The sequence below is a fragment of the Cricetulus griseus genome, chromosome 6, assembly GCF_003668045.3.
Source record: "Cricetulus griseus strain 17A/GY chromosome 6, alternate assembly CriGri-PICRH-1.0, whole genome shotgun sequence".
NCBI lineage: Eukaryota > Metazoa > Chordata > Mammalia > Rodentia > Cricetidae > Cricetulus > Cricetulus griseus.
In genome coordinates, this window is record NC_048599.1 from 24,705,716 (window position 1) to 24,723,142 (window position 17,427).

General features: G+C 40.7%; 1 protein-coding gene and 1 long non-coding RNA gene across 2 annotated transcripts in view; one reads left to right on the forward strand and one right to left on the reverse strand.

Moving 5' to 3' along the window:
* The window catches only part of LOC103159636, a 28,537-nt gene extending 25,529 nt beyond the window's left edge, over window positions 1-3,008 (reverse strand). The window contains exon 1 of the long non-coding RNA XR_003486475.2: window positions 2,810-3,008. This is a non-coding gene — a long non-coding RNA (uncharacterized LOC103159636). The remainder of the gene's footprint in view (window positions 1-2,809) is intronic.
* Window positions 3,009-3,108: 100 nt separating this feature from the next.
* On the forward strand, window positions 3,109-17,427 carry Eif2s2 (eukaryotic translation initiation factor 2 subunit beta). Its single transcript, XM_027421416.2, has 9 exons — window positions 3,109-3,268; window positions 7,051-7,228; window positions 7,611-7,714; window positions 11,142-11,277; window positions 11,925-12,025; window positions 12,516-12,664; window positions 14,286-14,342; window positions 16,224-16,309; window positions 16,953-17,427. Exons 1-9 carry the CDS (start codon window positions 3,254-3,256, stop codon window positions 17,126-17,128), a joined length of 1,002 nt encoding a protein of 333 aa, XP_027277217.1. The 5' UTR covers window positions 3,109-3,253; the 3' UTR covers window positions 17,129-17,427.

The following is a 17,427-nucleotide window of genomic DNA, read 5'->3' on the forward strand; positions in this document are numbered from 1 at the left end:
GGCACCAGATCTCATAACAGATGGTTGTGAGCCACCATGTGGTTGCTGGGAATTGAACTCAGGACCTCTGGAAGAGCAGTCAGTGCTCTTAACCTCTGAGCCATCTCTCCAGCCCTCAATCTGCTTTCTTATAGAACCCAGGACCACCAGCCCAAGGGTGACACCCACAATGGTTTGGGCCCTCCCACAACAATCACTAATTAAGAAAATCTCTGCAGGCTTGCCTAGCAGCCTAATCTTAGGAGTATTTACTCAGTTGGGTTCCTTCCTCTCAGATGATTCTAGCTTGGGTCAAGTTGACCTTAAACTGGATAGCACAACCACCTTAGTATATTTTTTAGGATCAACTAACTTTCATGAACTAAATCATGAAAGGGTGACTTCCTGTAAATTACCTTTCTCCATTTCTATCATCTTTCCTTTCGTTTCCCCTTTCAGTTTTTATCATTGAATGAACAGGCTTTTCAGAAACTTAGTCCAGTTTGCTTCTCTCTTCTTCATGGCCTCCCAACTCTGTTGAGGACTAGCCAAGAATACTTGTTCTAGCTCAACAACCCAGGAAGAGACAAGATGTGAGTAGCTCTCAATCAGGGGTGATGTTTACCCCACCTCCCAGGAGGTGGCATTTGGCATTTGGCAATGCCATGACTGGAAGGAGTGTGCTACTAGGATCTATGAATATAGACCAGGCACTGAATGTCCTCAGTGAGGAGAACATCAACCTATAACAGAGTTGTCTGGTCCAAAGTGCTAATAGTGTTGCTGGTAAGAAATCCTGGCACACATAGATGCTGGTAGCTAAAGAAGACTATGCTATGGCAGCAGCAACTCAAATCCTCAAGGTAAATGAGCAGCCACCAGTATCAAATTGTCCTGGGTTCTCTTTTTTGTTGTCTGTATATATAAGTGTGGATAATTTTTCCTATGCTATCCAAGCAGTTTCTTCATCCAAAAAAGGAAACTAATAAAATATCTCTCTCACTAAATTATAGCTCTTCTGAGGCAAGGACATGCTATGCTTAGGGGGCACTAAATATTTGTGGGTTATTTCAGTTATTTTAAAGCCCAAAGCATTATGGATCATAACGAAAAAGAGAATAGCCTTGGATAGTGGGGGGGGGGAATGCTGATATTATCATCTAGGGTGTGCTGAATTAAATAATTTCATAGAACACTGTTTCAATTCAGTTTATTTTTAGGATAAGTTTAGTGCATAGCAAAGTGATTTGTAAAAGACACTAAGAAGATCTTTTTCTTATTCTTCTCTTTTTCTTCTGTCTCTCTCTGTCTCTGTTTCTGTCTCTGTCTGTCTGTCTGTCTCTCTCTCTCTGCTGGTCATGCAGAGTCATTCCTGCCTTTATCTCCCAAGTGCGACGACGGTAAGTGCTACCATGCCAAACTTAGACAGACCACTCTATGATTTCAGTAGATTAAAAAAAAAAAAAAAAAAGACAAGGGCTGGAGAGGTGGTTCAGTGCTTAAGAGCACTGGCTGCTTTTCCTGAGGTCCTGAGTTCAATTCCCAGCAACCACATGGTAGCTCACAACCATCTATAATGAGATCTGGTGCCCTCTTCTGGCCTGAAGACATACATGCAGGCAGAATACTGTATACATAAATAAATCTCTAAAAAAGAGAGAGAGACGAACAAACCCTGTAATCATGTATGAATACAGAAATAAAACCAAGAATATTAGGGCCAACCACAAAAATAACTAAATATTCCCCGTGTACTATGAGGGGTTTTCACCAATCCTCTCTTGACTCTTATGCAGAAGCATTAAAACCCCAACAATTACTCCCACCTCTTGATAGCATCTGCTTGCTTAAATCCCCTCAATCACCTGAGAAGTCCAGACTGCATTCTTTCAGACAGTGATGCTTTGGTGTTTCTTGTGATCACAAGCCTGATTTGTCTAACTACAAGGGTAGTCTCTGTGATCTTTGGTTTTTGAGACAGGGTTTCCTCTGTGTAACAGTTCTGTTTGGCCTCGAACTTGAGATGTAGACCAGGCAGGCCTTGAACTCAGAGATCCGCCTGCCTCTGCCTCCTGAGTGCTGGGATTAAAGGCATACGCCACCATTGCCTGGCCCTCCATGATCTTTGACTGGATGGCACTGGAGATAATGAGACCTCTCTAAGTGGCAGCTGTATCTCCCCAGGGAAATTGGGTGATGCATCCAGAATTGTCTAGCAAAGACTTCATAAACAAGTAGTCATGCATGTAAAGAAGCTTTTGGCCGGGCGTTGGTGGCACACACCTTTAATCCCAGAACTCGGGAGGCAGAGGCAGGCGGATCTCTGTGAGTTCGAAGCCAGCCTGGTCTCCAGAGCGAGTGCCAGGATAGGCTCCAAAACTACACAGAGAAACCCTGTCTCGAAAAACAACAACAACAACAAAAAACCAAAAAACAAAACCAAGAAGCTTTTGCCAAAAAGAACATAAAACCACGGTCCCAGATTATATCTACCAGGACATTGTAGTGTTTTTCCTTGTGTGGTGTGAGGTTCATCAACAAGTTAATTACCTACTCTACACATTTCTCAACATATCCCTTCCTTAAGCGAGTTATGACGTATTTCGAAGCTTCCTGGCAGACTGACAGGGCTGTTTCTCGGTTTACTTCAGGGGAACCAGGGAAGATACTTCTGAAGTAAAAAGCCAGCAACATAAAACTGCTCACGACGTAAAAACGCCTTTAATGAGGTGCATGCCTCCAGCTCCCTTAGAATTCCTCGAATGCCAGAACACCCCAGGGGCATGTGGGCAATAAGTCCCACGGGTTCACATTACAGAGTCTCACTAACCTAACTCCGGAAGAATGGCCCCAAATCCACTCTACAAGCAATTCAGCGCTTCCCGAACCGCTGAGGTAACCAGCGGCACAAGAACCCGCACCTCCTGACTGGCGCTAAAACAGTCGCTCACGGCCTCGGAAACTGCTGTAGCTCAAGCGCCCTTTTCTTCTAGGCAAACTACAAGTCCCAGCATGCCCGGCGCCGGGATGTCGCCTGGTAACTCGCGCCACAAGCAACACGCGAGGTTCTCTCTGCCGCACGCCTGCGCGTTGGCGAGTTCTGCGCAGGCGCACTTACAACGTTTGGGAGGAGGGCGGGGTGTCGTTCCCTTTCGCTGATGCAAGAGCCTAGCGCGGGCCTGGGAGAGCTGTCGGTAGGAGCTTCGCCGAGTCCGGGGTCTGAAGCTGACCGGTCTGACGTCCCACCCTTGCCGAACCCACTAGAACCGCAGCCATGTCCGGGGACGAGGTGAGAGCCTGAGCACCGAGCTAGAGCTGAGGACTGAGGCAGGAAGCCGAACCCACACCGGTGTGGGAAGCCGGGCCTGCGGCCTAGCGGTGGGCGGCCGCCATGTGGAGGAGCAGCCGGGCCTAAGCGGCCCGGAGCTGTGGAGCCGACGAGGACTCCGGATCCTCGGCCTTGGCCGCACCCAGCTCTCCTCAGGGCGAGAGCGTCGAGGCCGGCCTCCTACGGTGATCGGCGTTTCGGAATGGGAAGCACGTTGAGTCGCCCTCTCTGAAAGGGTTTGGATTCCGAGTTAGTTTCCACGATTAAACCCAGTTAGGGCCGGCGGCCCCGGCATCTTTTCAGACACTGCCGCCGCAGCTCTCATTGCCCAGTGCTCAGGTGCCCTGAGAAGCTTCCCTTGGTTCCGGTGGAGTACCGTGGTTAAAAACTTTGTCGGCTGGCCTTTCCGGGCGAATCTCGTTCCCTTTCCTCGCTCGAGACTTTAATTCTTAGACACGGTGTGAGGGCCAGAGGAAAAGATATTTTAGTCTTAAAAGGTGACCACCCTTCCAGGAAAGTTTCCGGGCGCGAGTCCCTAAGTTTCCTTTAACACGCGAAGCGAGCAGGGAAGTCCGGCTTCGAAGCTGACTGGGTTTTTCTCCACCGGGCTTGAATCAAGCCCCCTTTCCTGTTTTAACTTTTTGCCCTCCAAGATTTATCCTAGTTCACATAAAATTAAACGACTTAAAAAGGGGTTACAGTTGGAGGGGCAAGAGGAACAGTTGGGGGCTCGCTACAGAGTTGGCTTTTGAGTAGACTCTAGAGAGGATCAGGATTTTCTCAACCAGTGAGAAAATGGATTACAAGGCATTTATGGTCAAGAAAGGAAAAAGTACTTAAAGAAAGTGAAGTATTCACCAGGTTGGTTGAAACAGACACAGGCTAGTTCATGGAGGGCTTAGAAAACTGCATTGAGGAATTTGAGATTGATTCTGGAGGAAACGAAATCCTATTTTTTATTGATTTTTACAGTTCCTTTAAATAAGGTCCATTTTAGAAATGAGAAAACTAGAGTTGTACGATGCCTATAATCAAATTCCAAGTGGCTGAGCCAGTAGTACAATCCCAGATCTGTGCGATACTGCCTCCATGTAAATGGACCAGGAGGCTCTCACAAGCTTACTAAGTAGTTCAGTCTGAAGGAGATGATAGATGATTCTTGCTTGAAAGAGATAGTAGACATTGCTCTTAGCTGCTGTATTATGTATGCATTAGAAAAGTTCTGAGAGGAAGTGTTTCACCCTTGTTTTCTTTCTACTCATGTTCCAAACTTAATAACTTAAAAATAACTGCCTGTAAACTGCTGTATTCGATCTATGGCAAAGTGCTTGTGGTGTATGTAGGAAGAGGTAATAGCTAACACCTGTAGTGATGAAGGGGGGGTTGAGAGGTCATTTTTTTGGTATAATGAGATCTTTTGAAAGGTGTGGGGTAAGAATTCATTTCTAGAGAATGAACATGATTTGATCAAGCAGAGATGGTGGAAACAGCTTTCATACCAGCAGCAGTCTCTTGAAAAATCTAAAGTATGTAGCTTGATCCTTAGACTTATAAATTAAAAATTAGGGCCCAAGGAGGTTAGGCCATGCAGTAAATTGAAGGGTACCAGAACCCTTTCCTTTGGCTTTATTCTCAGGTGGAATTTACTGATAGAGAGGGGGGATGAACATGGGATGTGATTCTGGTTTACCTAGTGCTTTGACTAGAGAAGTGTCACAGGCAAACCCCTTATGACTGCCAACTTAAGGATTAACTGAAAATCTGTACTTGGAAGTGACTTATAAATCTCATTAGAATGGATTATTCTGACTGGTAGGCAGGATAGAGAATAAGAGTCTATTTTAAAAAGTAGCTTTTCTTTAAATGATTTCTTGATATAAAGTAAACACATTAAAAAAAAACACAGGGAAATTAAGCCCCAAACTCAGTAAAACATGATTCCTTTTAGCCTAGCAAAAGCATTACCTTTAAAATGTCACAGGAATGTGAATGTTCCTTGATGAGAAGGGGAAGATTCCCTAATGGTGTCAGGAATTCAGAAATGTTCAAGCCAAAAATTTTAAAGTTTTACTGTTTTGAGACAAGATTGGACTCAAGGTAATGAGGCTCCAGACCTGTGCTTTTGGCCACTACACGATGAACAAACTGCTAAGTTTAAGCATGGAAGGGAAAAAAAAAATTGTATTCAAATTCAGTTCTGTTTAAAGACTTTGCTTTCTTCAATAGCAGGAATATGCCCTATATGTTCAAACTCTTTCAAGGGATCATTGCAAACAATCTACTGGTTAGAAATTAATTTTTCACTTGTTCTATAGCTTGTGAACATTTCACATTCCATAACAAAAACAATAAAGGAAATTTTCTTACAAGTAGAAAGTTATTAGAATTTGATAAATTTTTCTTACTTTTAGGTTTTCTTTTTCTTTTTTTCTTTTGGTTTTTCAAGATACGGTTTCTCTGTGGCTTTGGAGGCTGTCCTGGAACTAGCTCTTGTAGATCAGGCTGTACTCGAGCTCACAGAGACCCGCCTGCCTGCCTCTGCCTCCAGAGTGCTGGGATTAAAGGTGTGCGCCACCACTGCCTGGTGTTTTTAGGTTTTCTTAAAAGTTAAAATTGCAGTGAACTTCAATATTTTATTTACTCTTTGATTCCTTTTTGTTTGTTTGTTTGTTTTTAAGCTTTATTATGTACACAGTGCTCTGCCTGCATATATGAATATACACCAGAAGAGGGCACCAGATCTCATTATAGATGGTTGTGAGCCACCATGTAGTTGTGGGGAATTGAACTCAGGACCTCTGGAGGAGCAGCCAGTGCTCTTAACCACTGAGCCATCTCTCCATCCCCTCCTTTTTGTTTTTTGAGACAGGGTTTCATTGTGTAGTCCTGGCTGTTCTGTAACTCACTCTGTAGACTCTGCAGACTGCCCTCAAACTCACATAGATCTGCCTCTTGAGTAATGAGATTAAAGGAGTGTGCCACCACTGCTAGACTCTCTGACAATTTCATATATGTTACAATATATCTTGATTGTATTTACCTCCAGCTCCTCCAAACACTACTCAGCAGATAAAAATTTTAAAAACTAAGACTCAGGTCACCTGGTCTTAGTCACTCTAGATTATCTGCCTAGACATTGTTGATCTCACCCATCAATCAGAAATGCAACATAGGTTATTGCTAAGGTCCTTTCCCTAAACTTCATGATTCATTCAGGTCCAAATTTGCTCATGAAAATAAAAATGAAGTTATTTATAGCTTGTGCTGACTTATAAATTAGAAGACATGTGTGAGGTACTCCCCATGTCTAATAATGTAAAAGAGGGTAGATGGACTTTTTGTAAATCTATTTTGTTTTGTATTTTTGTTGTCTGTATTTGTCTTTTATCTGTATTTGTCTTTTATTGAATTAGAAAGTGTGCAAACAAGCAAGTGGTTGGGGGCAAGTGGCTTTATAATTTAAGGCATCTTCCCAGCACCCCCTTTTGGGATTTTAATGTATCCAGTTTTTTAAGAATAAAGCATATAGCTGGACGGTGGTGGCACATGCCTTTAATCCCAGCACTTGGGAGGCAGAGGCAGGCAGATCTCTGGTCTACAAGAGCTAGTTCTAGAACAAGCTCCAAAGCTACACCAGGAAACCCTGTCTTGGGGGGGAAAAAAGGAAGAAGAAAAAGAATAAAGCATATTTGGAATGTGAGCATCATTGAAAATAATCCCTTGGTCTTTTTTAATTTAAACAGATGATTTTTGATCCTACTATGAGCAAAAAGAAAAAGAAGAAGAAGAAGCCTTTTATGTTAGATGAAGAAGGTGATGCCCAGACAGAAGAAACCCAGCCCTCAGAAACAAAAGAAGTGGAGCCAGAACCAACTGAAGACAAAGATGTGGAAGCTGATGAAGAAGACAGTAGGAAAAAGGGTGAGTAGTTGTGTCAGTCACAGTTGTTGTGGAAGCCTTAGTTCCTCCACTGCTTTGGTAGAGCTGGAGCCAGAGATTGAGGGATAGAAGGAGGGTGAGAACAGAGGGAAGTAAAGAGATACAGTTGGATAGTCTGGAGATTGTGCCAGAGAGCACTTTCTGTCATTACATGGTCAGATTATTGAGTTTGATGTTCTCAGCCAAGGCCCCTAACAATTTTTCTAGAAAGCTTTGAGTTGATTTGTCATTGTTTTCAGAACCATAACTTTGGTGGTAGCAGTAGGACACCATAAGAATACATGAAAAGAGTTGGTGTGACTCATAATTTGGTGCCTTGCTTTCTAATTGTTAATAACTGGAAATCTGTTTAATCTATTTTTAGATGCATCTGATGACTTGGATGACTTGAACTTCTTTAATCAAAAGAAAAAGAAGAAAAAAACAAAAAAGATATTTGACATTGATGAAGCTGAAGAAGGTGTAAAGGTAGTGTAGCTTTCTTATTGAAGGTAAAATTGGAATTCTAGAAAGGCTGCTAATAGCTGTTTCCTCCTTCATCTCATCTCTTAGTAGCTTTGCTTTGGTTGTTTAGCATTTAGCCACTATTAAGGTAATTTTCCTAGGAATGTATCTGACTACATGGTATAAAAGATTATAATAGGAGCCAGGCAGTGGTGGCACATGCCTTTAATCCTTCACCATCACTTGGGAGGCAGATGCAGGCTGATCTCTGAGTTTGAGGCCAGCCTGGTCTACAGATTGAGTTCCAGGACAGCCAGGGCTACACAGAGAAGCCCTGTTTTGAAAAAAAGCGTGCGTGCGTGCGTGTCTGTGTTCAGAGGGATTTAGGTCTTATTGTATTGTGTCATTAAAATGGACTCAGAAAATGCACATTGTTTTTAACCATGTTAAAATTGTTGAGCTAAGGAAAGGTGTCTCTGTGACTGAGAAATTTTAGTACCAGCAAAGAATGTCCCCCAGTGCAGAAGTTGGTAGCTGATGGCAGAGATTCAATAAGAAAATTAGGCTTCTCTGGGAAATTCTGTGGAGAGTGCTCTGATATGATCTTGTAAGGACTTGATTCCCTGTGATTGTCATCCTCTTAGATTGATTTCCAATACAAAATCTGAAAATTATTTGAATAAAATGTAGGTAGTTAAGTAGGAAGGTGAATAGGAGGGTAGATGGATAAACAAAGTAGCTGAAAGATGGTTCTTCTTTGCTCAAGAGCTACCATTTTAAAGATACTGGGCAACCATGAGGGATCACCAGGACCGTCATAAAACCCTGCCTGCCAGCATGCACCTGTAACCCTGACCCTGGGCAGAGTGGAAAGGGGTAGTTCCCTGGACTCACTGACTGTTAGTCCAGACAGTCAAAAAAATAACATGGGGAAGCAATTGAGGAAAATATCCAAAAGTCAACCTCGGGCCTCTCTCTACACACAAACATGGACAAGTGTATACTGATACATACATGTATATACACACACATACACAGAGGCTCTATGCAGAAATCACTTTAACAAAGCCCACACATTTATTTATAAAATGAGCATATAGTAATTTTGTGTGTATATGTGTCTGTGTATTCACAAAATATGTTCATATTGAAAAGAAAACAGTCACATATCAAGGGCTCTGTTTTACTGTATGTACTGAAGTTTTTCTTTGGTAGATGCTCAAACCCAAGTAAGTGAAGTATTGCCTGCATGTAATAAGTAATTTACTCAGTAATCTGTTTGGAAACAAGGTCGTAGTTTAGATGACAATCCATTCAGCAAATTGAGTCTGTGTGCTTACTTTGCATTGAAATGAGTAAGATTTTTTTATTGGTGGTTTTTGTTTGTTTTATTTTTCCCCCAGAGGTGTATTTCAAGGATAATTTAGACTATTTAAAAAATATTTTGGGGGGATTATTTTATTTGTATGTATGGGTGTTTGATGTGATAGTGTACCACATTCATGCAGTGTCTTCAGAGGCTGGAAGAGGGCATCCACTCTCCTAGAATTGGTGTTAAATGATTGTAATCTTGGTTAATACTTTTGTTGGTTGATTTCCTCCAGTAGCTTTTGTCCCAAAAGGTTACTGATGGGTTCCTATTTCTGTTAAATGCTGTGATACTCTTTTCTCTGCTTCTGGGGTTATACCCTAAAAGGATGTTACAAGTATCCTAGTTAGACAGTGTGAATGACTACAGCCTTGCTGATGTATGTATTTACTGATCATCATCACAGAGACTAGGTCACTGTTTGATCTCCTATACAGTATCGTGTAGTTAATTAATATGGCACTAAAACTACACAGCTAGATTTAAGATATCATGTTTGAGTTTTACTTATCCCTGTCTATTTGAGTTTATCTGCTAAGATCTGTGAAATTATTACTATAGCCATTGTAAATAATCATTCAAGACATAGACACACAAAAAATGTAATTGTGATCATGTTGGGTTAGGGAGCAGGATAAGCTGGTCAGAAACTAGAAGCCAAGAAACAGGCTGAGCCTCTGTTCTTTTGTGGAGCTTATGATTCATCTCTTAGGACTTAATGTGCCTTTTTCACATTCAAGCCTACAGCAAGTAAGCAAGTAACCTTGGAGTCAGGCTGTATCATGTCTATCCGTTCGTCACATGGCACTGATTCCCCATGAGTTGTGTCTTTCCCTCTTTCATGATATCATCTATTGAACTGATGCCCGGTAACTTCTTCATAGTTTGGTTCTAAGCTGATGTGATAAATATAATAAAAAGTAATTAGGTCTTTAGCTCTGGTACCCCACGTTCAATTCTGAAAACCTTGCAGTCTTCAAAGGTAATACATATCTTTTGCTCTTGAGAAATCTGGTGTCCGTATAGTCTCTCGGGATGGTTAGACACTAGGAAGATCCATTATTAAGGTTTGGAACTTTGAATGGCCCCTGCTACTTCTGTGGATGGACAATGTGGACAAAACTTCCAGGTTGGTAACCCCACAGAAGTGATGATAGGGTAGCGTGTTTAGATACTTGGCTTTTCTTGATTCCTTCTCAACTCCCTACTCCTCATAGCTTCATCTATGCATTATTTTCATTTGGCTATTCCTCAATATATATATATATATATCAATAAAACTTTGCTGAGAGCTGTGAGTTTTAGCAAATTACTCAATATAGGCTGAAGGTCTTTGAATTTATAGCTTAGCAAAAGTGTAGGTGAAACTACTAGTGTCTGAAGTGAAAGCCCTTAAACTATAAAGCCAAGTTTTAAACATAGGGTATCTGATTAATTATTCCAAGTAATAAGTATTATACCTACTTTGTATTTCAGAGTTAGAGAAATGTGCAAAAAAATAATTATATATTTGGTGTCAGGAAAATTGCTTCCATTCACTGTCATATTTAGAAATTTAAAGGGATGGAGAACGGTTGAGGGCAAAACAAGTATACCTGCAAATGCAGTGGTGAAACCACCACTTTGAAGCAAGAAAGTTTATTAAGGTATAATTCACTTACCATATAATTCATCCATTTAAAGTAAATGATTTTTAGCAGATTCAGAGTTCTGTAACTGTCATAAATTTGAAGACTTACATCCTCTGGAAAACAAAGCCCATGATCTTTGTCACTTTCTAGTTCTTCTCAGTTACCCCAACCTTAGCCTCAGCTACTGCTAATCTACTGCCTCTGTAGATTTACCTATTCTAAACATTTAGTATGAATAAAATACAGGATGGAAGCCAGGCATTGGTGGTACACGCCTTTAATCCCAGCCCTTGGGAGGCAGAGGCAGGCGGATCTCTGTGAGTTAGAGGCCAACCTGGTCTCCAGAGCGAGTGTCAGGATAGGCTCCAAAACTACACAGAGAAACCCTGTCTCAAAAAACAACAACAAAAAATCTACTATCAAAATATTGAGACGTACTTTAATTTCTTAGGATCTTAAGATTGAAAGTGATGCTCCAGAGCCAGCTGAGCCAGAGGATGACCTGGATATTATGCTTGGCAATAAAAAGAAGAAAAAGAAGAATGTCAAATTCCCAGATGAAGATGAAATACTAGAAAAAGACGAAGGTAATGTTGGGAACTCAACATCCTGTTTTTAAGTTACATAAGCCTTTGATCTGGGTCTCCTTGACTAGCTTGAGGAGCTTTTAGAAAATACTTGTCTTGCCTTTTATTTCCACTGCATGATAATGAAATCTGACAAGAGTGTCTTAACTTGATAATGCTAGACAAAAACAATTTCATTTTATTAAAGTATGATAAAAATGATACAGAAAAATCATCTGATTCACACAGGAAAATTAGTGTAATTGAGTTTTAAGTATTTAAAATTTTTAATGTTTATAGTTTTATATGCTATAGGTTTTTAAAAAGTTTTTTTTTAGCATAGTTAAACAGATGGGTTTTATATATACAATTTTCTCAAAGGTTTGAAAACAATTGGACTCTCCTTTAAGTACTTAATGTCTTGTCTTGTATTTGTCAAGAAACATTTCACTGTTATCATGGATGTCTCATTAAAGATCTTGTGTGAAGTGTAATATTTTTGTCTATAAAGGAAAGTGGCTTCTCTGTGTGGTCCCTTTGTACTTGAAGCTACTGCAGCTATCACTTTGAAAGGGAAGGGAAGTTTCTGTAGCTTTCATTCTCTAGTTCTGAACTCCCCCTTGTTGGATCAAAGCCCACTGCTCATTCGTACTCTTTGTTATCTCTAGCTTTAGAAGATGAAGACAGCAAAAAAGACGATGGCATTTCATTCAGTAACCAGACTGGGCCTGCTTGGGCAGGCTCAGAAAGAGACTATACATATGAGGAGGTGAGACAAAATCTTTTTTTTTTTTTTCTTTTTCTTTTTGGCTATCATTTGAGCTCAGAGAAAAGTAGGTATAGATCCCCCTGCATTGGAAGAGCCACTGAGATACAGATTGGAGATAAACCAGATTATAGTAGGCCATGTGGCCAGTGCATGGCAATTCCTGATACCAACTTATGGGGCAGCCTGCTCAGAGTGTGGCTGTCACTATAGTATGGAGCCCTCTGGGAATCAGTGGGACCTTGGTGACAAGTGTCCACTTTGAGGTCAGGGTAGTCTGGAGTTTGCTCATTTGTGGTTTCTTCAGTTTTTCCCCTGTGTCACATGCTTTCCTGTAAAATCAGTAGAGTAACTGAGCATCATCCATAAAGGCCAGATCTTAGTAAGTAATGAACTGCTGCTTTCAATAGCTTTATTAAGGCAAATTGACCCAAATAGAAGTTTTATGCTCTTGCTATTACTAAGGATGTGATTGAATTCCCATTCCTTATAGTTGCTGAACCGAGTGTTCAACATCATGAGAGAAAAGAATCCGGATATGGTTGCTGGAGAGAAGAGGAAATTTGTTATGAAACCTCCACAGGTTGTCCGAGTAGGAACCAAGAAAACTTCTTTTGTCAATTTTACAGATATCTGTAAACTGTAAGTGAGCTAGTGGAGACCATTCATTTCGAATACCACATTTTCTTTTTTATGGTCATTTTTTCTGTAGGTTGAAAAAGTACATAAAAGTACATAGGGCATAGATTGAGGGAAGTCACAGTTCATGTCTGCCTATCAGAGCTCATTTTATATTGGCATCTAAAGGTAAGTCAATACTGAATAATGAGAGTAGATCCTAGGGGCTGGAGAGATGACTCTGGCACCCACATGGCAACTCACAGCTGTCTATAACTCTAGTTCCAGGGAATATGATATGCAGGCAAAACACCTGAACACACATGGTGGGTTGGGGATGGAGTAGCTCCTAAGCAGAGTCAGGAATGAAGAGACTGGATATAATTCTCAAGCCAGGGGTTGTCCTGCCAAGTAAGCAGTGAACTCTAAGCTGAATTGAAGCTTCCTGGATTGTTAGGACCCAGTGGATGAGATTTTTAGTTTTTATTCACCATTGCACCCTGGGCTGGGGTTACTGCCCTTTCTGGCAAGTTTTCTCCAGCCACCCACTTTATCCTATTGTTGGTTTTTCAATTTCATAAATCATACTTGCTTGTTACAGAACAGGTAATCCATTTTCTTTTCTTTTGGTTTTTCAAGACAGGGTTTCTCTGTGGCTTTGGAGGCTGTCCTGGAACTAGCTCTTGTAGACCAGGCTGGTCTCAAACTCACAGAGATCCACCTGTCTCTGCCTCCCGAGTGCTGGGACTAAAGGTGTGCACCACCAACGCCCGGCTAGGTAATCCATTTTTATTACTCAGCATACTTTACTTTTTTGATGGCAGCAATAGTATATATTCACTAGAAATTAGAAAAGATACAGTACAAAAATGAAAGGTTATATGTAAATTCACTTAGGTAGATAATCATAGCTTAACTATGATCTTAAAGTTATGCTTTCACGATTTTAGATATTTACTTGGTAGGTGTGTTTAGAAATAGCCCGGGGGGGGGGGGGAGCAGCACATGCCTTTAGTCCGAGTTTGAGACCAGCCTGGTTACAAGAGCTAGTTCCAGGACAGCCTCCAAAGCCACAGAGAAACCCTGTCTCAAAAAAACAAAAACAGAAATAGCATGTAATAAATAGTTTATGAGTACCAAACTACAAAGTAGCATATATTATTTTTTTGGTTTTTATTTTTTTAATGTGTAAAGGTGTTTTGTCTGTATATATGTGTACAACATGCATGGTTGATTACAAGGCCAGAAGAGGGAATCAGATTCCCCTGGATCTGAAGTTATAGATGAATGAGCTGCCTTGTGTGTGCTGGGAATCAAACCTACTTCATCTTCTGGAAGAACAGCAAATTTTTTTTCTCTTTTTTTTCCAGCTAATTTTCTTAACTACTGAGCTGTTTCTCCAGCCTGTTTGTTTTTGAAACTGGCACTCACTGCCCTAGGCTGGGTTTGAAATTAAGGTTGATCGTCCTGCTTCAGTCTCTTGGGTGTTGAAATTATAGCCAGTGCTACTTATTTCTATGCACAAGTGAGCTATTCACTGAGACTCCTAATAACTGAGTAATCACAGTGAAATAATGAACAGCATGGTTTCTGCTTTGTTTTAGGATTTCTAAGAAAGATTTTAAGTATTTGATTTTCTTTTTAGATTACATCGTCAACCCAAACATCTCCTCGCATTTTTATTGGCAGAATTGGGTACAAGGTAAGAAACTGTGTGCAAAAAGAGTAATATTTGACACTTCAGAAGAACTACTTTTGTGTCAGGAAAAAAATTCATCTTAATTATCAGAGGATTGTTACAGTAATGGTTTTTAATTATACTCATTGTTTAAGCATAAGAAAAGCTAGCCAAGTCTTTCTTTACTTCTCAGAATAACCTGCACTTGGTGTAGAGGTGTGGTAATTCTAGCAGGTTGTGACTAGGGTGAACAAAAGGTCAGTGGGTTAAATATTTTAAAGTTGGGCAAAATTCCCATTTCTTAATGGACAGTGAAAAATGTCCTACATTGGAGTCAGGGTAGCCTAGATAGGGAGGGATCAAGGATTACAATTCATGGTATGTGATAGTAAATCCTCAGGAAAATCAGTTTCTGCAAAAATCCACTTTATGTTAAGATAGGAACAAATATAAATTCAACTGTAAGACTTAATTTTGTTTTACGTTGTGATTTATCTTTTTTTGTTTTGCTTGATTTATCATTTTTAACAAACAATGTCTAACTTTACTTTCCCAAGTGTTTGTCAGCTGCTTTAATCATTGAGTTTATCACTGACAGTTTGTACCATGAATTTCAGTTTTACTTTTTTGGGTAACAGTTTTTTGACATACAGCTCACAATTTGAGTATATTTTCAGCTGTGCCTTTGTATGTGACTATCAAACTGTAGTGCTTTAATTTTAAGTTATTTTGTGATAGGGTCTTACTATGTTACCCAACCAGGCTCTAAACTCATAGGCTCGGCTCATGTAGTGCTCTCTTGTCTGAGCTACTTGATGGCTGGGATTATTGGTTCACACCACTGTGTCTGGCTTAGGTTATTTATTTATATATTGATTTTTGAGAAAGGGTCTCACTATGTAGTTCAGGCTTGCCTTAAACCAGTAAACCAGTGGCAGTCCTCCTGTTTCTGCCTCCTACATGCCAGGATTACAGGTATGCACCACCATGCTTGGCTTCAGAATTTTAAAAATAATGTACAACTTTTTTATGTTTATACCTCCCTCATATTTGCAGTTGGTATGCATTCAATAAGTTTCTTTTTTTTTTTTTAAGTTGAACAGGCAATCAAACCTACACAGTTAAGGGATCAGTTTGCTTTGGACATAAAGTCAATTACAAGTCTAAAGTTGGACTAAATATTAAGAAACCTGAGTAAATCAGCTGGGTGGAGGTGGTGGTAGTGGTGGCGGCGGCGGTGGCGCACGCCTTTAATGCCAGCACTTGGGAGGCAGAGGCAGGTAGATCTCTGAGAGTTCAAGGACAGCCTAGTCTGCAAAGCTACACAGAGAAATCCTGTCTCGAAGCTGCCCCCTCCCCCCCAAAAAAAGAAGTATGAGTACGTCATTAAAGTAAGAAATTTTGAGAAGCCTGATAGTGACAACACTCAGGAGGCAGAGGCAGGTGGATCTCTGAGGCCAATTTGAGAATACTGAGTGAGTTCCAGGACAGCCATGACTACTCAAGGAAATCCAATCTCAATAATTTTGAGTGTCTGGAGAAATGGCTCAGCAGTTAAGAGAAGATACCAGCACTCCCATGCACATACATAACTCTATACAGATAACACACACATAATTAAGAATAAAATCTTTGCAAAAGATAGAAATATTTAAAAAAATTTGAGGCCAAGTATAGCAGCTCACTCAAGTAATGTTAACACTTGGAAGGCAGAGGCCAGCCTAGGACACACCAATTCCTGTCGCTAAAAAATAGAAATAAAATTTGAAGAACCAGAAACACACCCCAGAAATTATCCTACACAATTGAACATGTTTTAAGTTCATTAAGTATGAAGGTGCTGGAATTGGGCTCCTTCAGGAAAATGAACCAAAGTGTAATGGGTTTATTTGTTTTCTTTCATAGTGGTTCTATAGATGGTAATAACCAGCTTGTAATCAAAGGAAGATTCCAACAGAAACAAATAGAAAATGTCTTGAGAAGATATATCAGTAAGTGTATAATTGAATTTTATCGTATCATTCTGAATGTTCTCTTGAGACTGGTATTTTGAGGAGGTCCAATTGTAATGAACCTGGGAAAGCAATGGGGCTGCACCTGGTAGCACACATATTTAGTCCCAATACTTAAGAGATCTGAGTTTGACGCCAGCCTGGTCTACATAAAGAAACCCTGGAGGGAAAGACAGAAAATGATAGTGAGGAGGAGGCAGAAAGCCAAGATGATGCAGCCTCTGCTGACTGATTCTGGGGCTAAAGACCTGCCTCTGGTTATGGCATGGCCTGCCTCAGCCTCTTTTGTTATCAAAACATTTAAAATTGGCATGCCTTGCCTGTTCTCACCTAAGGCTTAAGTGGATTATCCATAGATAGCACCAAGAATGGGCATCTGGCAAACTTCCCTAATTGGAGCATTTGAAGTCCTTTCAACTTGTATCATACTGCCAAAAAACATGGCAGACAGCTTAGTTTGCATTTTCTTACCCCTAGAATAGCTGTTTAGCTAGGCTTCCCTGCCTGGCTAGGGTAAACTGTCCTCTGAGCTATTACTTGGAGACAGGTGCATTTCTGTGGGCAAGCAGGAGCCTCTGCCTTACTGTATCTAGCAGATAATGCTGTGTTGTTTTTCTTGCAGAGGAATACGTCACTTGTCACACATGCCGATCACCGGACACAATCCTACAGAAGGACACCCGACTCTATTTCTTACAGTGTGAAACTTGTCATTCTCGATGCTCTGTTGCCAGCATCAAAACTGGCTTCCAGGCTGTCACGGGCAAGCGAGCACAGCTCCGTGCCAAAGCTAACTAATTTGCTAATCACCATTGATTTTTCCAAAATGTGTGGTGGAGATTTGGCTGGACAGGTTACCATCAGAGTGGACGTACCACTGAGTTGAAACACAAGATAGAAAAGCTGCCAAGTTCTTTGGCAAGTGATTGATCTGAAACCCTTGCAAGATGCCGACACTCAAGCTGTTGACATACTCATTGCCCACTTTAACAACTGTCAAACGTGATGGGGTAAGGAGGTGCTTTTTAAAATCGTTCATAGACTTCTGTAAAGTGCAAGATAAATTAAAGTTATTATAACTGATTCTTTCAATTTGA